Below are 24,604 nucleotides of genomic sequence, written 5' to 3'. Positions count from 1 at the left end.
AGTTTATATACTGTGGAGTGGGGGGGAGGTGAAGTCAAGAGGAAGTTTCTTAAAGGGATTTCCATCTGCTGAAGACCCACAGATCACTGGAGGCCTGGCTGTGGTCAAGCTAAGGCTGTTTTCCCTCTAGCAAAGCATTAGCCTGAAGACAGTAGGGAGTTCCCAGACGTGAGGCTATTGATAAGATTGCCCTTTTCTTGTAATTTACTAAGATATTTGTAAACTGATGGAGACTCTGGTCCTGTGATCTCTGTCAGTTTAACCATTTGTTTTCTGTCCTTTCCTGTGTTCTTGGGCAGCCAGCAGTGCCTGAGGAATGTCACACACATCCCACTTGTGTGGGTGGGGAGGGGGGGTGCGGGGGAGGGGAAGGTGTTGTTAGCTCCTGCTTGGCCCTCAACTTGCCTTAGGCTCCCTCATCATCCCTATTCAGGCACTTAGTGCATCTGTTTGGGCACTTAGCACATCTCTGTTCAGGCACTTAGCATATCTCCATTCAGGCACTTAGCACATCTCTGTTCAGACACTTAGCACATCTCTATTCAAGCACTTAGCATATCTCTATTGAGGCACTTAGCACATCTCTGTTCGGACACTTAGCACATCTCTATTCAGACACTTAGCATATCTCCATTCAGGCACTTAGCACATCTCTGTTCAGGCTAGCTCATCACATCTCGTGGTTTTCCACCCCATTTATTTATTTACTTACTTACTTACCTCACGAGTCCAATCTCAGCAGGCCCTTCCTGACCTGGTCATTTTGCCTGTTTTCTCATGGGACTTTGCACCCTTTCAAAAACGACTGGCTCCACAACAGTAACCTCTTGACTACCAGATTCCAACTAGAATCCCAGTCAAAAAGGAGATAACTCTACAGCTTACAAAACACACCGACAGCATATTGTTCCAAGTAATACCCTGTCCTGCAAATGTATTATCAGCTCACGCAATCCACCGAAGTTTCCCTGGGGCAATGTCTCCTCTGGTTTGCCATCCAAGACTAGGGCCTGAGCCCTCGTGCAAGGCCTTCGCACATCTCCACGAGCGCCCTCATCCCAAGACCAGCACGATGTCTTTGACACATCACAAATTCTTGAAATGCTGTGCAGAGAGCACCGTTCTGCCCCAAGCCAGCCGACTTTCCCCCGCAAGAAACAGCGCATCCCCGTGTCTCCCCGAGCTGCCACTGAGGCGGCCGCCCGGCCAGGTGGTGCTGTGTCCTGTGAGGAGCACTGGGCCTGGCCAGGTGCCCCCACTCCTTATTTGCATAAGTTCAACACACAAATGATCACGCTTCTCTACCCACTGAGTTAAAGAGGATGGCTTTCAGGCAGGTCGAAGCAGGTAGGATCCCATCGAATCTGGAGTCAGGTGTGTGTGCATAGTTCCGTCTCTTCCTAGAACTGCCGAGTAAATGCTTAAAACCTCTTAATTTGTTGGCGATGCTTTCTCTCTCCAAAAAGCCTTCAGTCGAGTTCAGGTTCAAGTTTAGTTGAACCAAATGATCACTCACAGAAGGAATCGGGACAGAGCAATTTAAAGACATCAAAAGCCAACCAGAAACAAGGGCAAACTCTCAGGCATAGAGAATTAGGGAGATTATATATATACGTAGGAATATTTATAAGATTGTGAAGTTGGCGTTAAAATGCCATTTAAAAATATGTTTAATAGATCAAGAACAACCCATTATCTGTACCTAACCACCTCCATTCCATATGTCCTATCCTATCAATTCCACATAAGCCAGAAATGGCTCAGCAATGGATCCTCCAAGTGGAATTCAAACTATTTCTTTTCCACTCATCAACACATTTGTTTTTTTTTTAAATTTTTTCAACGTTTATTTATTTTGGGGACAGAGAGAGACAGAGCATGAACGGGGGAGGGGCAGAGAGAGAGGGAGACACAGAATCGGAAACAGGCTCCAGGCTCCGAGCCATCAGCCCAGAGCCCGACGCGGGGCTCGAACTCACGGACCGCGAGATCGTGACCTGAGCTGAAGTCGGACACTTAACTGACGGCGCCACCCAGGCGCCCCATCCACTCATCAACACATTTGTTTTTGGTGTCTTCTTTCTTAGAGCTTTAAGGAAATGGAACGACAGTTATTCGCCCATGCTCAGAAGCACACTGCATTCTTATTTTTGTGTAGTACCCATTTTTAGGCTGAGGTGAGCTGATTCTGCTCGCAGGTGGCCCTCAGCTCTGCCAGAGGAGTGGAGGTGGGGCGAGGGGAGGAGGGGCGGTGCTACTGGCTGACGATGACTGATCAGCGTTAAGGGCGGAAACGGTAAGATCGAGGTACTCGCGTTGCACGGTCAACAGCTTAAGCAAACTTACATGTCAGGATCTCAGTTTGTCTTTATTTGCTCAGTGACAGCTGCAACATTGTGCATTTAATCACAGCACAAGAAGAGAACACGGGGAGAGCCATGATCATTCCCAGAGTGGGCGGGAGCAAGAAGCATGAACCTGCTGTTTGTGCAGAATTCCTTAGTTTGCATGTGGCTCCCACATTGCAAACAGCTTGGCCATTTGATGACCACTTTGCTTGAAGATTCTACTTCCCTCGTTCTTTTATTCTTTTCCTTGTTCTTTTCCTTACACTATTGCTCCTAAACGCAAGCCAATTAATTCATCCGGTGTTTAGCTGAAGAAATAACAAGCCATTTTATTGTTGCAGTAAAAACAAACAGAAAAAAGGCTTTGTTGGACTTGAACTTTGTACTACAGTGACTTCTGGATGATTTAAGATGCTCGAGTGTAATTTTAAGTGTGTTTGATCGTCACCTACGGGCTGGCTTTGTAATCAAAGCTGACGTGCAACGTGACTCCCTTATCTGCGGCTCAGAAGGATCATGAGAGAGAGAGAGAAAGAGAGAGAGAGGCTCAGCGTGATGGAGAGACAGATGTGTAATGCGGTCAGGGGCTGTCGGATGTCACTGAGAAGAGCTGGCATCAGGAAATGGCCTGTCGTGGCCATGGGGACGTAGAATGCATGCTGCGTCGGGTGCCCTGCAGGTGGAAGGCAGGTCTGGAGCTCGGGGGGCGGGGGGGGGGGGGTAGGGGGGTGGGGGTGTGGCTGGCATGCACTGGCAGGGCATACAGGCTGTTGAGGGCGCTGTGTGCTAGGCCAAGGCATTTGGACTTCATCCCGGAGACCCATTCAGCCGTTATTTCATTCAGGTGGCGAGACAGATGCGGGCCCCCTTCTCACAGCTGAGCTGGTGACCCTGAGCCCTTTGAGGGTTTCAGTCAAGAGAGACCTGGGTCGGTTCATTCTAAGCACTCATGCACACGTGCCTGCAACAATGGTAAAACATAGTATCTACCCGTGGTAAAAGTATCCAGTGTCTCCTCTGGAGACACAATCCTCCCGATTTGTCACTCACCCTACAGATATTCTGGGCACACACACTACATATATACAAAGTATTCTTCCTCCGGCTCTTTTCATTAACCACGGATCCCGTATCCCATGTATCCGGGCAGTTGATTCCAAAGTAGAGCTGACTCTGGAACAACATGGGGTTTGCACTGCACCGGTCCACTTACATCCAGAGTTGGGTTTTTTTTTTTTTCCCCAAATACAGTACAGGACTGTAACTGTATTTCCTCTTCTTTATGATTTTCTGAATAACATCTTCTTTTCCCTAGTTTATTGTAAGAATACGGTATATCCTACACGTAACATACAAGTTCTGGGTTAATCGACATGTGTGTGTGTGTTGCTAGTAAGACTTCCAGCAAGCAACAGGCTGTCAGGGAAGTTTTGGAGGAGTCAACGTTATACATGGATTTTCAACTGTGTGGAGTGGGAGTGACACCCCAAAGTCCCATGTTGCTCAAGGGTTCCACTGTGCTTTGCAGAGGTCTACTGCACGAGGGCAGGGGAGCTTTAATGGCAGGAGAGCTTGTCTTGTGCGTGCCATCATGTAACCGGTCCCCTCTGCCGCACACTGAGGTCACTTCCAGGCTTTTCGGTAGGTGAAACACAGCCGAGGAGCCTCTTCATGGATGCGTGTGTTTGCACCCACATCCAAGTGTGTTTTTGGAATTAATTCCTGGAAGTGGAGGTGTTGGGTCACCGAGTGTGTGCATTTTAAATGTGCTAGCTGTTGCTTCGTTGCCCACCAAAGAGGCTGTACCAGTTCACCTGCTCAGAGGAGTGTTTATTTCACAAAGCCTTAGGCAGACTTTTGATCTTTACAGATATTCTTTGTTAAAAAGACGACTAAAGTTGGCCACCATTTCCTGTATCTAAGAACCCCAGTTGAATTTCTGTTTCTATGCCCTGCGATTTAGGTCCATGCCTATTTTGGTATCGAGTTGTTACCTGTTTTTTTTCTTCTTATTGATCTATGAGAGCTCTTTATTTATGAAGCAGATTCGCTTCTTTCCTTTTATAAGTGTTATAAGTAGGGTTTTTTTCCAGTTTTCTGTTTGTCTTTTGATTTTGCTCATGCTGTTGCCGTTCAGAAAGTTTTTTTAAAATCAGATTTATATTCTAGATTTATGTTACAAGGAACTGAACTAGGATGAGAAGAAAGACACGTGTGAAAGATATTTTTGAGGTAGAATGGAAAGGCCATGAAATGTCTTTTGAAGTCTCTGTTAAGAACTGAATTTTGGGGCGCCTGGGTGGCGCAGTCGGTTAAGCGTCCGACTTCAGCCAGGTCACGATCTCGCGTGATCTCGCGTGAGTTCGAGCCCCGCGTCGGGCTCTGGGCGGATGGCTCGGAGCCTGGAGCCTGTTTCCGATTCTGTGTCTCCCTCTCTCTCTGCCCCTCCCCCGTTCATGCTCTGTCTCTCTCTGTCCCAAAAATAAATAAAACGTTGAAAAAAAAAATTTTTAAAAAAAAAAAAGAACTGAATTTTAGGGGCTCCTGGGTGGTTCAGTCAGTTGGGCAGCTGACTCTTGGTTTGGCTCAGGTCATGATCTCACGGTTCATGAGTCTGAGCCTCACGTCAGACTCTGTGCTGGCAGTGCAGAGCCTGCTTGGGATTGTCTCTCTCTCTCTCTCTCTCTCTCTGCCCACCTCCTGCTTGTGCGCGCTCTCTCTCTCTCTCTCTCTCTCTCTCTCTCTCTCTGTCTCAAAATAAATAAATAAAGAAACTTTAAAAAAATAGCTGAATTTTAGATGCCTAAAAGCTGACTTTGGGTATCATCCATAATTAAGGGACAGGAGAAAAAAGTGGAATCAAGGACATAAAACACAGAGCTTTCTGGCACAGCAAATGCCACTGAAAAATGCGCGTCTTTTGTCTCAGGGCTGCGGAGACTTCCTGAATTAGCCCTTCAATCCGCTGGCCTTGGTCCTGACCACAGTCCCAGGGACCGGACCCTGGTGGGTGAATGGTTGTCGTCAGTGGCTATGAGCCTTGTCCTGTATTTTGGGAGGATTGCCCCTTACAGGACAATTCAGAAAATACGTTTTCTTAACTTTTTGACTTAAATAACCTTTGGAGTCAAGATCTCAGTCGTAGCGGCCGCCTGGGGTATATTTATCTTTTACCTCCTTTTTTTTTTCTCCCTCTGTTTGTATTTGTCGATAAAGGGACCACCTGGAGGCTGCAGGCCACGTGTGTATTCTGAAAGATGCCTCCGACTTGGAAAGCTCGTCCGAAATCGCCAAGCTCATCGAGGCCGAGAGCCTGGAGGCAGCACTGGCCCTTCATCTGTACAGAGGAGGCAGACTTCTGCAAGGTAACTGTCTTTCTCGTCAAAGTTGACACACCAAAAGCCATGAGAACCAGACGCACGCACAACCCCAGACTAAACAGCTGAAACGGCTTATCCTGTTTATCCGGTTCAAAACTGGGAGGGACACAATCGTCTTTCTGCTCTGGCCTTCTTTGTGAGTAAGCTTCTAAAATGACATAACCGTGCCAGTTGGGGACCGATGGGTGTTGAAGGTCTTCTGCTGTACTGACAGCTACTATCCTCAACGCCTTCGATGTACATCTTGTAACTCAAAGTATAACTTTCAGAAGTTAAACATACGCGTCTTTTGCAAACACAGAATGGGCACACATGAAAAACTGCATCCAACACTAAGCTCCTAAAGCCCACTTAAATACCATTCCATTCGAGGAACTGGGTGTTAAATAGGTGATGTAACGCAGAACATCAGAATTAGTTTGCTATTCATGTCCAGTGGGCAGCGAACAAAGCTTTGGGGCTGTCTTTTCTACGGGTGCGTTAGGCAGGGCTCTCCAGAGAGACAAGACCCAGGGGACGTGGAGAGACACATTTAAGACGAGATTTATCATGGCGAGTGGCTTGTGTGAGTGCGGAGGCCCCGAGGTCTCATGGTCTGCCGTCGGCAGGCTGGAAACACCAGAACAGCCAGTACTGCATTTCAGTCTGAGTCTGGAGGTCTGAGAATCGGAGGGGCGGCTGGCGTAAGTGGCTGGTTGAGCCTGAAAGCCCTAGAACCAGGCACTGGGATGTCCGGGCACAGGGGAAGGAAGAGGGCCGTCTCAGCTCAACAGAGAGAGTGAATTTGCTCTTCCTCCTCCTTCTTGTTCTATCTGGGCTTCCGGCAGATTGGGTAGGACCTGCTTGCATCAGACTGGAATGCTGATTGATCCCACCCAGAAACTCCCTCACAGACATACCCAGAAATAAAGCTTACCAGCTGTCCGGGCACCGACAGGGCACAAACCTTCACCGCTGCACAGAAATGATGTATTTCTCTCTCCTTGGCCCAAAGCCGCATAGTATTTAGTGTAGCTTCACAGAGTACGAGCTCTTAATTGGTAAATAGTGAAGGTGAACAACAGTACCCTCTCTGAGATCATTCCACGCGGGACCTTCAGACGCTGCTTCCCGGGGTCATTGAAAGCACGTGCACACAGTCCCTCTTTTGGGTGTAGCTACAGTTTGGGATATTTCTTGTTAACACTCACGAGGCCAGCTTGACGTCAGCGAGAGCACAGAGACCGCCAAGTGAAGGCAGAACAGATCATTTCGTCGTAGCCACACAACGCATGCCTTTTTCCAAACGTGAATTAACTGACATGGCACCGGTGACACATTTCGGGAGCTTGTGTGTCACTTGAGGGCCCCAATTATCCACGGGAGTGCAGCTTTAGTCGGAAAAACGCGCCAAGCTTCTGAGAGTTTCGGAAGTGTCATGGCCAACGGTGACGACCTGCTTCTGAACACAGCGTCCAAAGTCACTTCCTGTTCTCGGGCTCTCCCCCCCTGCCTCCCGTGCCCACCGCAGGGAGCTGGGTCCTGTCTGGATGCTCATGTCCTACCTGGGCGCATTCTACCATGTACTCTTTGTAGGGGCTCCTGGTGGCTCAGTTAAGTGTCCAACTCTTGATTTCGGCTCAGGTCCTGATCTCACGGTTCGCAAGATCGGGCCCCCCGTCGGGCTCTGCCCTGATGGTGCAGAGCCTGCTTGGGATTCTCTCCCTCCCTCTCTCTCTCTCTCTCTCTCTCTCATAATAAATAAATAAACATTTAAAAAAAAAACCCAGTATACTCTATAAAATTGAAGCTGCTACATGCACGTGTTAAAACCTCCCTTCGGTGTAGTGCGAACGTCACGGAATGATACAGCACAAAAAGCAAACCTTTCTCCCAATTCTTATTCCACCTGTCGAATTTCTTATCCCCCGAGGCAACTACTTATCATTTTCTTGTGTGCTTTCCGGGAACTGTGTTAGAAGTCCTGTACCAGTTCTCTGTTAGTACCTAACAAACTACCCCCAAAGGTGAGCAGCATGCAGCGATACACGTATTATCGGAATCGCTTCTGTGGGTCTGGAATCCAGAATCAGCTGCGTCGGGGGATTCTGTCTCAGGGGCTCTGGCAAGGCTGCAGTCGAGACTCCTTACCACATGCCAAGGCCGGGGCCGCGTCATCTGGAGGCCTGACCAGTCCCGCGTGAGCCATTTCATTTGCAAGGTGGCACCGTCGCACGGCTGTTGACAAGAGCCCTCAGTCCCTCGCCACGCGGGCCTCTGCCGAGGTTTCTGGGGTGTCCTCAAGACGGTCAGCTTCTCCAAGAGAGGGCACATGGGAAAGCTGGTTTCTCTGTTATGAGCCAGTCTTCGAAGCCATATGGTGTGAGGTCTATAGCCTCTGCTGGCTACACGGGTCTTCAAGGTGGGCAGGGGCCCCGCCGAGCGTGACCGCCAGGCTGTCTTGGAGGCTGGCTGCCACGTAAGCCCGTGCCCATATTTGTATGATCTCCTCCACAAAAGCATGAATGGGAGCGTGCTACAAATACTGAGCATCTTGCTTTTCACCATCTAACAGCGCCTCTGGGAGGTTTTTCCACAGCGGCACGAGCCACATTGTAACCAGGCTTCAATCAGCGGGCACGCGAGTTGTCGCCAGTTATTTTCTCCTACCGTCATTGCAGCAAATATGTCTACACGGACGTCTCAGCTTCTAACCCTATGAGAATACACCTGTGCTTCCGCATTTTTGCCACCCTGCCTGGAACCGTCAGCATGAATTGTTTTCTGCCAGCAGAGAAGATGTTCCCGAGGGCATTTCTCCCAGACGGCTCTTTTCTGCTGAACAAGTATTACGACGGTGGATTCTGTTGCAAGTGTCCCGGGACACAGAGTCTGTGGTTGATCTCAAAATAGGAAAAGGAACAGTGTGACTTGCGTCGTGGAGGCCAAGATAAAGTTCACGGCTCTTCAAGCTCCTGGGGAACCTTTACGAGGTTGTCACTGACTGTTGTAGGTGCTGTGCACTCACAAGGCTTCAGGCCCTGAGGCAGGTGATTCTGTTGGCCTTCAGCTGTATTATTGTCTATAAAATTATGTCTGTTTTTTAAATGTCCTGCACACACACGCATGGAGCGTGTTTTGTGTCCACAAGTGGGTGACTCAGCATCTGCACGACACATCTCAGAGACCTTTCCAGATCAGTAGGGCTACTTCTGCCTCGCTCTTTTTCCTGGCTGTGTGGTATACCTCTGGAAGGATGCATCGTGTTTATTAAAAGTCTCTCCAGGTCTCGCTCTCACAAGTCACGCCACAGCAGCTCTGACCACATTTTTCACTTCACTCTGTGGGGACACTGGTGGTGTGAATTCTCTGAATAAACCAGCGGCCAGAGGACTGTGTATTCTTCGCTTGGATGGACACCAACAAGTCGCCCTCTAGAAAGGCTACTCCCGTCCGTGCTTAACCAGCAGATGGGAGGACCGATTCGCCCTCACTCTGGTCACGGCCCTGGGTTTTTCCCTGCAAACTTCAGTTGTTCTCAATTTTACCGTGCTTGGCCTTTCCTTCAGATAAATGGAGGAAATGCACAATGTTGCCCAAGGCTGTGCTTTACTCTCACGATTGGTAGGAGGAATGAAACCCTCCCGAAGCCCTTTGCACAAGGGAAAGGGATCTTACTGCTGGCGGTCCCAAATGTGGAGAAGTGAAACAGCGCCCCCCTTGGTAGATTTAGTTAGACTTTCGTGTGTTTATTCCCAGCTGCCGTGTTTATGGTAGCTACACGCCATTTATTCATTTATTCCCGAGGGTCATCTCTTTGAAAGTCAGCCCCTCCTCTGAGCAGCAAACCACAGAAAGCATTAGAACCGCTGTCGGCAAGTCGAGATGGCGCCACGCACCTGGTGACTTTCACTTACCGTGTCTGGGGGTTTCCTTGCACGGGACCGCGTGGCCACCCTGTGCTGTCTCTGTGCCCTGGGCCACGGACGCCGCCCCGTGCTGGTACCTGGCTGCATAGGATTCCATTCCGTGCTATGTTTCTGAAACAGTCTTCGTTAGATTAAACTATCTTTTAAAATATATAGCATTTAGGGGCCCCAGGGTGGCTCACTCGGTTAAGTGTCCGACTTCACTCAGTTCGTGAGTTCGAGCCCCGCGTCGGGCTCTATGCCGACAGCTCAGAGCCTGGAGCCTGCTTCCGATTCTGTGTCTCCCTCTCTCTCTGTCCCTCCCCTGCTCACGATGTCTCTCTCTCTCTCTCTCTCTCTCTATCTCTCTCTCTCTCTCTCTCCCAAAAATAAATAAAACATAAAAATTTTTGAATAAAAAAATAAAATATATGGCAATTATTGCTTTTTTAAAATTACATATAAGCAGGGTTTGGAAACTTCATAAAAACACAAAGAAGGAAATACAGCACTTCAAGTTTCACTACCCAGACATAACCACTGTTCTATGTGTTTGTTTTTATTTATTTTGTATTTTTTTTCAAAATTAAGTTTATAAAACAAGAGACACTCTTGCAACATAAACTTGCAACTTCTTTAAAAAAAAAAACATGAATTGTTGCCTGTGCCAAGAACTGTGGAAATTGCTATAAATGTCTGGTAATGTCCAGTCTCCCTCTCTCTGCAATTTGTGTATTTTAAAAACCACGATCAATGTTTATAGCAGCGCTTTCGACAATAGTCAAATCATGGAAAGAGCCGAAATGTCCATTGACTGATGAATGGATAAAGAAGATGTGGTTTATACACGATGGAATACTACTCGGCAATGAAAAAGAATGCAATCTTGCCATTTGCAACAACGTGGATGGAACTAGAGGGTATTATGCGAAGCGAAATTAGTCAGAGAAAGATATCATATGACTTCACTCATCCGTGGAATTTGAGAAACTCAACAGATGAACATACGGGAAGGGAAGGAAAAATAAGATGAAAACAGAGAGGGAGACAAACCCTAAGAGACAAATACAGAGAACAAACTGAGGGTTTATGGAGGGGAGGTGGGGGGGGGATGGGCTAGATGGGGGATGGGCATTAGGAGGGCACTTTTGGGATGGGCACTGGGTGTTGTAGGTAACAGATGAATCAGTGGGTTCTGCTCCTGAAGCCAAGACTAAATCGTATGTTAACGAACTTGAATTTAAATAAAATAAACAAATAAATAATAAAAGCTGATCCTATGACAGTTCCACAGTCTGGTTTACCTACCAACACAACAGGGACATTTCCCCGTCACTGAATGGTCTTCAACGGTGTGATTATGAGCGGCCACGTCTTACTTCCGTTTTTCCCCTCAACTGTGAACGATGTTGTGATGAGCCGGTCTCTGCAGGAACCTTGGGGACCCGTCTCTAGGATTTTCTCAGAGTGGCACAGCAGCCTCCCAGGCATGTGCATTTTTACAGCTGCCGCCGATGCATACTGCCCAACAGTCTCTCGTCACTCATCACTTGTGTATGTCTGGGCGCAGTCAATATATCTAAATAAAACCTTCACGGCATGGACAAATGGAAGTTCACTTTTCGCTTTAAAACCAGTATTTGCTGAGCGGATAATTAGGTAATCACGGTTGCTAAGACCAATAGTCAAGGGACGAGAAAAAGCACATTAACAGTATGAATATTTACTGCAGCTATATTCCGGGTGCAATGCAGTTATTAAAAAAAAACATATGAATTTCAATGCTTTATTTAAGCGACGGACCGATGACCAGATTAGCTTTCAAAGTAACACATTGTATTTGTTCTTCCCTCCTGGACACGTCTGTGAAAGACTTTTGACGTGTATACCCACCAGTCGTTCAAGTATATGGGAACAGAACTTCACAGCTACCCTTGTCTAAAATATAATAGAAACCTGCTCTTGTGCAGGACGCCCCCTGGGGTCTCCTTCATATGCCCTAAATGGCGCACCAAGCAAGTTTCCCAGGCGACCTGACATTGGCAGGAAGCTGCATGAGAAGCGTTTTGATGACGCCCTTTCTCTATTTCTCGTTGAGAATCTGCTCAGGCTTGAACCTTGTGAGGAAGCAGGTGGTGCTGTGTGGCTGATAAAGGAGCCGGGTTCAGGAACCTGTGGTGTTTCTTCCCAGCAGACTATTGGGAATGAGACATTTCTAGCAGAGCCACTGATCTGTGAAATATGACCACCACTTGGGTGGCTCTGAGTAAATGCACTTGGAAATAGTTTGTATCCCAGTTCTCAGGCTCAGCTCATTTCCACAAGTGCTGTTGGAAGATTGAACTTTTAGCAGGTATCTATTAGGAGCAAGGGGTACAAAACTAATAAGCCACAATTCCTGTTCTCCAGGATTTTCCAACCTACAAATCAATCCCAAAGCCTTACGTTGTAGGTTGATTTCCAACCTACAAATCAATCCCAAATCCCACCTGGCATCCAAGTGGGGTGGGTGACTTCTGAGGAACTTGGAGAAGACTTTAGTGAGAAGGGCATGGCTGAGGGAGGTTTTGAAGGGTCAGTAGGAGTTTGCAGACATTTATACACATCATGCTATAGCAGAGGACTTCTAGAATTTTGGGTGCATTGCTTTGTTTTCTTAACCGTAGAACAAGTGTTGAGAAAAAGATAGAAAAGTAAATGAAATATCCCACATTCCATTCTCCCAGGTGCTGACTTAATTCAGACAGCTTCCGGATTTATGTATTTCGAAACTTCTTCAGCGTAAAGCACACTGATACTGTGTCACATGGAGTCCATGCTGTACCCGTACGGCTTATGCAGGGAGCCATTTAATCTCCCGAGTACGTCAGCCAATTGTGACCTCCATTTCACAGACGAGATGGCCGAGGTTCAGAGAAACTCAGTGACTCACTCAGTTACGCGTTTTCTAAGTGGAGAACCTGGATTCTGAGCCAGGGTGGTCTGGTGTTAAAGTCTGATGTTTTTCCTACTAGATTAGGTTTGATATATGTGAGCGCTTGCCAGTTGGCTTAATTAACTAGCGGGGCTGATCATTTTCATTCCGGAACGTTCTCATAACTTTCGAGCAGCTTCTGTGATTACTCGGTGTAATATCTTTCAGGTGTCCACTGTTCTGTCTTTGGAGATTTCAAGGAACGAGACTTCCTCTGCGATTTTCTTTCCCCTCCCAAAGTGGCAGTTTTTGTCAGGGGGATGCCATCCATATTCGCCCCCTGTCGGCACTGTCACAATTCGCCACAAGCCCAGGGGCACAATACAACACACATATATGGTTCTCCAGCTCGCCAGGTCACAGAGCTGAAAGGGATCTCATGGGGCTAAAAGCAAGATGTTGGTGGGGGCTGTGTTTCTCTCTGGAGGCTTTGGTGGCAAATCTGTTTCCTTATTTTCCACCTTCTGGAGGGACACGCACTCCCATCCCAAGAGCCGGTGAGGGCCAGTCTGGTCCTCCTCACATGGCGGCCCTGGGAGCTCATTGGCCCGCCTCTTCCACCTGTAAGGCCCCCGTGATTACACTGGCCTGCCTCGGTAATCCAGGATAATGTCTCGCATTTTAGGGTTAGCTGACTGGCCCCCTCACTTCTAAATAGCTTAACCTGCCTCTCCCCTGAAACATTCTTAGGATCCAGGAATTAGGAATGGACATCTTTGGGGCCCATTATTCTTCCCACCTCATACCTCCCTCCCATCCCCAAAGATTGGTGTCTGTCCCACATGCTAAACCCATTCCCCCTTTCTCGGCATCCCCACACGTCCACACCCATGGCACGCAGTGACTTATCTCTAATGGGAGTGGTTTCCTACAACTATCTGTGGTTTTGGAAAAGGGCATACCTGTCCATGGTAAACAGCACCGACAACATAAAATGTTAGAGTGAAAAGTAAGTTTCCCTCCCATCCCAGATCTGTGGCCTTGTGGGTCCCTTGTCCAGAGGCAATGACAACCAGTATTTTGTGTATTCTTTCACAGAACTTATCCATATATACAAATGTGTATTTATATATGTATATGTATATGTGTATGTATATATGTAGATACATATACATATATATATATGCCAGTCTGCACTTGATTTTTCTCATGTGACAGTAGATTGTTTTGAGTCTTTTTGTGTCAGTGTAAACACACACACACAAAACATATGCGTCTCTTGTTTCTTTTTCTTTTTAATTTTTTTAATGTTTATTTACTTTTGAGAGAGAAACAGAGAGTGGGGGAGGGGCAGAGAGAGAGGGAGACACGGAATCCTAAGTGGACTCCAGGCTGCGAGCTGTCAGCACAGAGCCCGACGCGGGGCTCGAACTCATGGACCGCGAGATCATGACCTGAGCCAAAGTCGGACGCCCCACCGACTGAGCCACCCAGGCGTCCCTCTTTTTTTCTTTTTTTCTTCTTCTTCTTTTTCTTTTTTGCTAAAGGCTGGTCTTCACTGATGTGTCTGAGTTGCTTCCCTTCTTTGCTTTCCCCAGCCACCTCGTGGTGCCCGTGGGTGCGATTCTTGGGCTGAGTATCTAGAGGCTGAATCCTTAGCCGTCAGATTGCAGGGAAAGGGCCACCTTGCCAGAGAGGAAAAAAGACGGAATGTGCTAATTTGCACTGACAGAAAGAACTCTCAGGCGAAGAAGAGGGAAGGCGAGTCCCCCGTGACCGACACACTGAATCTCGGGCGGGATGGCTGGTTTGAGAAATCCCAGTAGGAACACTCCGGTTAGAGCTGGTCTGTTTGGTGGTTTGCCGGCCAGTGTCTCCTGCAATTTTTGGCCGACTCTGCAAGTCCCTCTGGGGAGTCGCTTCTGCTAAGCACGTCACGTGGCTTGATCTGTGCACACCCGATGCCTCACACGTCTGAGCTCATCCAACGTCCCCTGACTCAGCCTGTCAGCAGCCCAGAGTGCTTCACTCCGAACAGACTTGCTCCCTGGCGGGCCCCCTCTTCCTTTACATGTGCAGGGTCTCGGATGGCTCGGGTTCCTACAACAGCCCCGCATCATGCTCCCTGGAGCCATGGTGGCCCCGGGGCGCCCTACGTCTCCCTGGGCCCTCGCTAGCACGGCACCTGCTACTCTGATCCCCAGCCTGGCTGCACGTGGACTGCTCCTTCTCCGTCACAGACGCCGGATGAGCCCGTCTCCAATGAGCTCGGCTCTGATGGATGGGGGCCACAGCACTGGTTTTCACCTGTTAAAATTTAACGCTAATTGATTTAAAATAGTCCTGGCACCTGTGGTCTGACATGACCAATCCCCGTGTCATGTTTATAACAGGGATACCTATTCTGTTCCTCAGGCGAGCTGGATAAAATGAAACAAACAACAAAACGTGGTCCCCGGGTGTCCATTGCTTGGGGGTGGGCTGGCGAGGGCTGTTGGCAAAGCCACGCTCTGCCTCACTAACCGTCATAATTTTGCAGGTCACGGGATTCCCTTTGGAATCATCTTCGGTGGAACCGATTTAAATGAAGATGTTAACCATGGAGAGAAGAAGAAAGTGATGGGGAAAGTCCTGGAAGAAGCCAGGTAATGCCTATGAGAACTTCACGGCCGGGGAGGGGGGAGGGGGGGTTAACCCTTTGGGGCCTGGTGCATCGAAACCCAAAGACTCAGGAGGCAGTAGTTTGGGAAGTTTCCATCTTCACATAATAAAGCCAGTGTCTGCGTTTCGTTTCTTTCTTTTCTTTCTTTCACTTTGGCACGTTTGAATTCTGCCAGAAAGAGTCACTGTAAACAAGTCATGGCATGAGGATACGCTACGGTTAATATTGGGCCAAGCTTCATAGAACAGGCTGGAAGGCAGGGCCCTGCTGTCCTGTAGCACAACACACACAGGTCCCAGATCTGGAGTGTTCTGAGCAGGGCTCTGAGCCGCGTGGGTTTCTGAGCTATGTGAAGCCGTCCGGGACAGGGGTCACCGGCGGGATTGCTCAGCGGGGTGCCCTTTGACGAACACCTTCCTGTGTCCCCCTCCCCCGGCCCCTGGCATCCACTGTCCTGCTCTCTGCTTGTCTGCATCTGACTCCTTTAGACTCTCGTGTCAGTGGGACCATGCAGTGTGTGTCCTTCGTGCCTGGCTTGCTTCGCAGAGCACAATGGCCTTCACCCGTGTTTTTACAAGATGGCAGGATTTCCTCTTTTTTCAAGGCTGAATAATAGGTCACTGTATGTGCTCTCTACATTTTTTTTTTTTTTTTGGTGAAACATATACTACTTAAAATTTTTCAGTTTATTTGTTTATTTTGAGAGAGAGAGAGGCAGGGAGGGCAGAGAGAGAGAGAGAGAGACAATCCCAAGCAGGATCTGCACTGCCAGCACAGAGTCCGACGTGAGGCTCAAACTCATGAACCGTGAGATCATGACCTGAGCCAAACCAAGAGTCAGAGGCCCAACCGACTGAGTCACCCAGGCGCCCCTACAGTTTCTTTGTCCACTTGTGTGTCGACGGACATTTAGTTTGCTCCCATGCCCCCAATAAATGGCCAACCACAAAATGTCTGGTCCGTCTCTACCCCTCTCCCAGCTGGGAAGTCGCGGTCAGGGAATCCAGAACTCTTTGAAGCTTTATGTCACCGGAGCATTCCCGATCCCTTTAAAGACAGCGCTCCAGGGTCCACGGTGCAGCCTAAGGCAGCCCCCTCCCCTTTTTATAAGGTGGGAGTCAGTCTTGCCCCTGAAAGCTGGGGTTACAGCGGTGTATTCGTCCATTTCAGACCCACTTCCTCCTGACAACGTCCTGGACGTGAATGTGGGGACACAACCAAGTCCAAATAGACAGTTTACTGTCTGCGTGTGTGTGTGTGTGTGTGTGTGTGTGTGTGCACCTGTGTGTGTGAGGGAAAGGGAGAGAGGGGGAGAGAGGGAGGGAGAGAGAGAGGAGGGTTACAGTAAACAAAGGTATACAGAGTTTGGGTTTATCTTGAAAGGTGATCTATCATTATAGGTTTTCTTGATGTTGTTCTTACGCCCTAAAAATCTATTACCTTTTGATTCATGCAGTTTGCCATGCACGGTCTTACAGAAGGAAAATAATTCTGCTTGGTAGAAACATTATTGAATGAATTCATCTTGTGGTGTTATCATTAGCATTATTCATTGTGTTGTTATTAAAACACATTGATTTTCATCTGGGAGGGATATTGATTGAAGCCCGTGCGTGGGAAGTCGGATGAACCCTAGATTCCCCGTCGGACAGCACACGGCGTACTTCTCTGTAAAATATTGAACTTGTGTAGCTTTATAATGAGTTTTGTTTTTAATCAAATACTTTTAAAGTAGTTGTATTTTTCTTACAAAGTCTACTTTTGAACTTTTCCAATGTTTGGAACCTTTTTCCTCTCTGGTATAATATTGAAATTACTTCAGCACCAGCTATTTGGGTCGTATTATAATGTGGTAAGTATCTGGGACTTGTAAATACTAAATTAAGTAAGGGGTTTGAGGCCTGTGGAAATTGTTTTGTGAAGGATTGTGCAGGCTCACCGTAGAGAAACCTAACGTTGCCAAGCAAATGAGCAAAAGAGCTTATGTGAGATACACTGCCTCAGAGATGGTTTCGCCGCTAGGAAATACGTAGCACGTGATGGGTTAAAGCCCATGGGATGGTGGGTCAGAGGGTTCAGCATCAATAATTTCGAAGGGTCTTTGAGCTACAGTGTTACTAAAGATGTTTTCCACGAGCAAAATCACAGGTCAACGTGAGTATGTTTTGAAATGGCGATGAAAGCAGTAGTTTTCTCGTTTTCATAAGAAATGCATTATTTTCGGGTCACCTGGTGGCTCAGTCGGTTGAGCATCTGACTCTTGATTTTGGCTCAGGTCATGATCCCAGGGTCATGGGATCAAGCCCCACGTCAGGCTCCAATGCTGAGCATAGAGCCTGTTTGGGACTCTCTCTCTCTCTCTCTCTCTCTCTCTCTCTCTCTCTCTCTCTCTCCTCTCGTTCTGCCCCCTCTGTCTGCCCCCCTCAAAATAAATAAATGAATAAAATAAATAAATATGTATTTATTAATGTTATTTTAAATTTATTTTCTTAGGATCGTGGGGTCAGAAGCTCTCTTAGTGGTTATCTGCTGGGTGGCTGGGTGTGAACCCAGGGCAGGGGTCTGTGTGGTGAGTGAGGAGCCCCGAGAAGGAAAGGGTCACCTGCCTCTCCAGAAGACGCAGAAATGATGGAGCTCAGTCGGTGGTCCTGCTGGCTCCGGAGACGTTTACACGTGCCCGCTTTCTTTCTCTCTTTCTTTCTTTCTTTCTTTCTTTCTTTCTTTCTTTCTTTTTTCGTGTTTGTTTATTTTAGACAGAGAGAAAGGGCATGAGCAGGGGAGGGGCAGAGAGAGAGGGAGACACAGAATCCGAAGCAGGCTCCAGGCTCCCAGCTGTCAGCACAGGGCCCGACACGGGGCTCGAACCCATGAACCGTGAGACCATGACCTGAGCCGAAGTCGGATGTTTAACCGGCTGAGCCACCCGGGCGCCCCAGCACGTGTCCTCTGTCTGATGCAAACCTTCCCAAGGCTGTCGTTGCCCCCTTGACGCCTTGACCCCCTTGACGCCTAGGTCCTGAGCGAATGGGGTGCCCCGGCAGAAGGGGGCATGGGGCGGGGTGGGCGGGGACAGTCCCTGGGCGAGGGTGCCCGACCCCCCTCTTCTGCGCTCGGGCCCACGCACCTGCTCTTCCTGTTGGGATGGACGGCGGGACTCACCTCCGTTGGCTGGTTGGTTTGTTCAGTCCGCGGGTGTTTTTGCCGGTGTGCGGGTGCCGGGCCCGAGTGCAGGGCTGGGGGCGTCCAGCGCGGAGCGATACTCTCACGGGGCGTGGGGGGCGGGGGTGTTCCTGCTTGCCAAATGAGGGGATTCACTTTGTGCAAAGCACCCGGAGGATGCTTTCAACACGCCCCACCAGTCCTGAGCCATTTCTCACGCAGGGGGCTCCCCTGAGATGCCCCTGGCTCATCCCGGGTGTACCCAGCCCTACTTCTGGAAACACCATTGCTCAGTGAATGTGGACATGGACATTCCGTGACCACGTGCCTTCAGTAAACTTTGAAGACGTTAGCACCGTCCTCCTGTGCTGCTATCAGGGCTAGACGGCCTGTCCTTGGATCTTTTGCTGGTCTCCCGCTTCTGGCTTTCCGGCTTTTTCCCAGCTTCCCTGACCTTGCATGGCAGGAACAACAACAACAACAACAAATTGAAATTCTGAGCTTCATTTGTTTATTCCTTGCACACCCAACTTGTTTCGATGTGCGTGGAGATGAAACCTGATGTCCTCTGACCACACGTGATAGAAATTGATAGCACCTGAAACTCAGCGCCTTGCTGTCTCTGACAAGTGGTCCCAAAGAGCTGTTCCATGGTCATGCTAATTGAATTCTGCCCTAATTGTTTTCCTCATTTTTGTTCACTTTTACTAGATTTGCCGTCGCCTTCACAGAGTCAATGAAGGAAATGGCACAAACACAGTGGGTATGTATTTATTTTGTGATGTTATTTGGGCCGTGCCGGTGAGGTTGGGGGGGGGCGGGCGCTGAAGGCACTTTGATTCGAACTGACGATGTTCCCATGGACAATGTTTACTGTGGCCACAACAGTGTATTATGTTTCCCGTATATCAGTGTTTTTTATTTGTGTAGATGCTCTTTTTTTTGTTTGTTTATTTATTTTTGAGAGAGACAGAGATAGAATGTGAGTGGGTTAGGGGCAGAGAGAGAGGGAGACACAGAATCCGAGGCAGGCTCCAGGCTCCGAGCTGTCAGCACAGAGCCCGACGCAGGACTTGAACTCACGAGCTCTGAGATCATGACCTGAGCCGAAGTCGGACGCTCAACCCACTGAGCCACCCAGACGCCCCTGTGTAGATAGATACTCTTAAGACGTCACTGGTTTTTTGTTTTTTGTTTTTTTTTTACATTTCTGTTTTCCTTTTGTGCGCTCAGACTGGGTGATTTACAGGCTGTGCTGCAAATGTTGCAGCCAACTCAGGTGCACGCAGAGCAACAGTCTTTTAGGCGGTAGATGTAATTTCCAAGGTTGGACCATTTATCCAAAGAGCTTTAAAGCGTAGAGGACTTTTCGTAGCTCTGCAAGTTAATTCCCTTATTGACTTCTTTATTCACGATGGCTGGGGGGAGGGGCGGCAGGGGAAGGAGCTGGTGGCAGTCTGAGTTCTCAGCGGGGAGTCACGGGAAGGCCTGGCAGAGCAGGCTGGCAATGGAAGGAGCCAACCCAGAGGCCACTTTGCCTCCCGAGCCACAAGCACAAGGCTCTGCTCTCGGGGCGGGGGGACCTGCAGGGAGCCTCGGTCACCAGCTCACCCGCTGTGCCCAGCACTTAAGCCCTTAGCATTTGTCCGCATCATTCCTGTTGGGAGTATTTTACAGGCTAGGCACTTTCTTTATGGGATTTCTGTAAGATTTGGTGCTCGTATGCTGCCGCGTCGGGACAAGGGCAGAGGCAGTCTTTCCTAGGACCGGTCCCTCACCAAAAGCTCTGGACTCTGTGGGCACGTGGGTGCGCTCACCCCCACGGCCGGGGCGCGCACACCTTCTTTCTTCACATCAAACGCTTCCCGGGCAGGAACTGGAGGTGGCCTTTTCTGGCACAATTTAATACATTGAGCATCTCAGAAGGAAGATCGACAAGCTTCCTGGCCCTGAGTTCCATGTTGCACCAGTTTGCCCACCTGCGTCCTCGTGGCGCGCCGGTCCTCTGAAGTGATGCTCGTCCCCCTGGGGGATCCCGGGACTCTTTCAGGGTCTCCACAAAGTGGAGCCTATTTGCGTAAGAACAGGAAGCCGCTGCGTACCCTTCTCACCATTGCGAAATCATTGTTGAGAAACACCGCTGACCGCTTTAGTCCCGGTGAAGGCCACCAGTGGGAGCCAGTAATAGTTGATTTTTCACACCACCCACTTGTAGTTTAAAAAAGAAATCCCTTTAAGATTTCCTTGCTGAGCCAATAATATTGTTTAATTTTATCAACTCTCAACCTTTGAATGTAAGTTTTTTTAACGTCCCGTGTAATGACACAGGGAGTCTACCTAAGGCTGTCTGCTGCCTTCTGAGTGAAGCATGGTGTTTATCTGGAGATAAAGGCGCTTGTGTGGTTGAGTCGCAAATGGAACAGATACTTGAATGATTGGCAGACAGGCTTGGGCGTTTGTCAGACATTTTTCTTCCAAACGAGTGGCTCGAGCCAGTCACGGTAAGCAAGACGGCTGGCATTATCTGTTGCCCACAATAACATTTGCCCTGTCGGGCAAAAAAAAAATCAGAATTTCGGAAAGCCACCACGCGGTCGACAGCTTCCCTGGTCATGTTAACACAAGACTCTCCTGGTCATGTTAACACATGAGATTTTTGTTTCGATGTTGTGTCACGAAATGCCTCAACATTCGGAAGATCTACACTGCTCAGGGAACCCGGTCTTTTTCAGATGACGGAGGTGTGGCGTGTGACATAGTCGTGCACAGGTGAAGTAGCCGTCCAGAGTGCAAGGTGGACCCACGGACTTTACTGGAACAGAGCATGATACGATTTCGGGTTCCTTTAGGACATTCCCATTGGTTGAGTTTTGGTGCAAGCATCTGAGAATAATGCTTGCAGTGATCTGAAAGCCCCCCCCTTTCCAGCCACCTCTCAGGGAGATGCTGAATTTCTTCACATTTCTTCACATACCTGAGTCCAAACAGCATCTTCAAACAGGTCCAACGGAGCAGCAGATCTCGGACCCTGCCTGTCTTCTGTTAAGCCAGACAGGAAAGGAAGCTTCTACCTGTTGAAGCCTATGTTCCTGGTCTGTGAATCTGTAGCCCTCCCCCCCCCACCCCCCCAAGCTTCTCCATCTCCAATGTCACCTCTGTCCGTTGACCCTAAGTATAGATGTGTTCACTTACTGTACGTATTAATTTTTGTTACGTAACAAGCCACACCAAACATAGCGCCTTAGATCAAACACTTGTTATTTATTCTTTGCGTTGCCTGGGTCAGCTCAGCCAGGCTGGGTAGTCTGGGGTGGCCACCTTGCTAACACGGCTGGGTTCTTCGCTAGGATGGTGGGGACAACTGAGGCCTCTCGCCCCCTGGTCTGCTGTCCCCCACGAGGCTCCGCAGCAGGAGAGAGCAGGCACCGGTGTGAAACCTTTCAACCTGATGCTTGCCTCATGTTTGGCCAAAGCAAGTCAAGGAGTGGAGATAGAGTCTGCCTCATAATGGGAGGGGCTTCAAGGACATGGACACAAGGAAGGATGCACTTAGCGCCGGTCCTCTCCTTCACCCTATGTGGTTGTGAGCTCCCTGAGGACGGGGACAAAGTATGGATCGCTAGTGCGTCCCCAGAGGGGTCACACCTCCTCTTGTGCAGTACACGCTTGTTGAATTGGATTTACCAAGGAAGGACCCTGCTTGAGAACTTCTTAATGTAGAAATTTCCACACACAAGCAAAAGCAGCAGGAATAGAAGAGTGAACTCCCATTACCTGCCACCTGCTTACACCCTTCAGTGCTTGCTTAATCTACCGTCATTCTTCCCGCTTGCACACACACTCACACACACATGCGTGTGCCCGCACACATACATACACACGCGCGCACATGCACAAAGTCACACACACTCACACGCATGCACTCTCACACACATGCATGCACACACACGCACACACTTATTTTCTGGAATATTAAAAAAAATCACGCCATTTCACCCGCAAATATATGCCATTTTATCTACAAGTGCACTTTGATAATAATTTTTTTTTAAGCCTACGTACCACGTTCTGGACAAATTTTTGTGTGGGAAGACCGTGGGAAGCATGTAAGGAAGGAATAAAGCGGGACCCGAGAATATTAACGTGATTTAAGATTTTTATCAACAAATTCTGGACGAGCTCGACTGAAGGAGTTTGGATGCGGAAAGGAAGGAGAACGAAACGGGAGCCCCAGGCACGCTGAATCTGAGACAGATATGGGACTCAGTCGTAAATATCCGGAGCGTCGCCGCGGCGTGAGGCTGTCCCGGGGAAGAGGGCGCAGCTGGAGATACAGAGCCGGGAGTCACTGGTGTCACAGTGATAACTGACGCGTGGGACAGTTATTCTTACGTGGGTCCGATTTCCTACGTGGTAAGGACCGCACCGAATGCACAGAGCCGCCACGGTCTGGGTGGGTGTGGCAGTAGGGGTGACGATGCCCCAGAGGTGCCCGTAGAAGGGCCAGCTTATGTCTGGGAGCTCACCTGAGACCACTCGCGTTCTCAAACGGAGGTGGCCACACCAGAGGGACTGTAATCCCAGGTCAGTGGTCTTTGTTTTCAGAAGAGGCTCTTGCAAGTAGCATAACAAAGCTTGTTTTGTTTTGTTTTGTTTTGTTTTGTTTTGTTTTGTTTTGTTTTTTAAACCAAACAGGAAGCAAATGTTCAGTCTGGGGTGATGATGTAAGAGACCGTGTAATAAAAGCTGATACTAAAGAAAGGAGGCATCTCGTTTTAGAGTTTAAAGTGGTGGGGGTTAGTTATTAAATTCGAACATGAACCTGTGTTTTTAATACAGTGTTTTGTGCTATTTTTGGTGGATGATTTTTCAGTAAAGTTCCGCTCAATACTTCACCTGATCAGTTTTTACAGATAAAAAAAAAGACCTATAAATAATGTAAAGCTTCATTATTCAGCTGCGTTTGTATAATTATTTTAGATGGATTTTTGTAGACAGATGATTTTTTACTTAGGTCTTCTGAACAGAGATACGGTTTTTGAGTAATTACGTCCGACTCTTCATTATTGAATTGCCAGCTTTTGTTTTTAATTTTGTGTCCCTTCGTTTCGGGAGCAGGCTCGACTCGGGTTGTTGTTTACTGCATCCTACCTAATTATTATGAAACCAGAATCAAATTCCGATAGTCTCAGATTAGAAAGATGTGTGGCGTTTGCGTCTGATTGCACAGAACTCACTGACCGTCTTTCTGCTCGTGGTTGTGGTTTATTCTTGTGGCTGCTCTTTATCAGGCTCAAATCGGCCCAAACAAAGAGCCGTGTAGGGCCAAGGTGCCATTGCCTTCTTCCCCGTGGAGTCCAATCATTCCACCCCCTGGTCATTGACCTGAGACAATGTGCATGGAGCATTAGCCACCCAGGGAGCTACCCAAGTTGAGGGTCCAACATTTTTATTGGAGCTTCATTCTGTAGGTTTGGGTGGTTGACAGCTCATGTGCAGGAATCCAGTGTTCAAAGGGGACAGATGCCACTTGACTCCAAGTTCCCACCCTAAATGACCCGGTTGGTCTTTGTGGCATGGCCGGCCCCCACCCTAAGCCCATTGGTTGTGACTGGCCCTGCCCTAAACAAAGACACTCCTATCATGTATCATGTAGATTATCTCCCAGAGGTCACATGCAAAGGCCAAGTTCTTTATTGTACATCGTCTAGCTCCAAAATCTTATTATTTCAGCATGTCATCAATATTAAAATGACGAATGAGATAGTTCACTTTTTTCCTGGTTTGTTTTTGTACTGTCTTCAAACCTCATCGCGCCTTATGCGCTTAGGGCACATCTCCGTTCAGAGCAGCCCTTGTTCAAGGGTGCCCTCGTCTCCTGTGTCTGGTGGCTGGTTGGTCAGCCCAGCCCTGTACATACAAGTGGGGGATGAGCTTTTTCAAGATTGCGAAGACACACTCTCGCACAGCATTGGGGAGTGGGAGATATCTTAACGGAAATGTATCCAGAATGGGTGTATTTTGCTAGCCCCGGGTCCCTTCCCGCCCTCTGGGAAAGCCAGGGTACTACTTTGGAGGCTGTTTATGGTCCCCTAGCTATCTCTGGCTGACTACACAGATTAGTTGGATTGGATTTCAATAAAGATGATTTTATTTTATCTCTTTTAATTGGAAATGCCTTTGTTTGGGCTCATCGTTATTATTTTTTAGTGTTGTTTAAATCACCCTTAACGTGACAACGTGCCTACTTTGTG

At 48.4% G+C, this 24,604-nt stretch overlaps 1 protein-coding gene across 2 annotated transcripts in view; it reads left to right on the top strand.

Annotated features, from left to right (window-relative positions):
* Window positions 1–24,604, top strand: part of GLT1D1 (glycosyltransferase 1 domain containing 1) — a 113,329-nt gene that overhangs the window by 38,823 nt on the left and 49,902 nt on the right. For both annotated transcript variants that reach the window (XM_047827361.1, XM_047827360.1), the window contains 3 exons: window positions 5,565–5,713; window positions 15,069–15,174; window positions 19,062–19,113. In XM_047827361.1, coding sequence (XP_047683317.1) covers window positions 5,565–5,713; window positions 15,069–15,174; window positions 19,062–19,113 — 307 coding nt within the window. The remainder of the gene's footprint in view (window positions 1–5,564; window positions 5,714–15,068; window positions 15,175–19,061; window positions 19,114–24,604) is intronic.

This window comes from Prionailurus viverrinus, chromosome D3, assembly GCF_022837055.1.
Source record: "Prionailurus viverrinus isolate Anna chromosome D3, UM_Priviv_1.0, whole genome shotgun sequence".
In the NCBI taxonomy this organism is placed as follows: domain Eukaryota; kingdom Metazoa; phylum Chordata; class Mammalia; order Carnivora; family Felidae; genus Prionailurus; species Prionailurus viverrinus.
The sequence above is the reverse complement of the archived record's forward strand: the minus strand, read 5'-3'. Positions and strand labels throughout refer to the sequence as shown.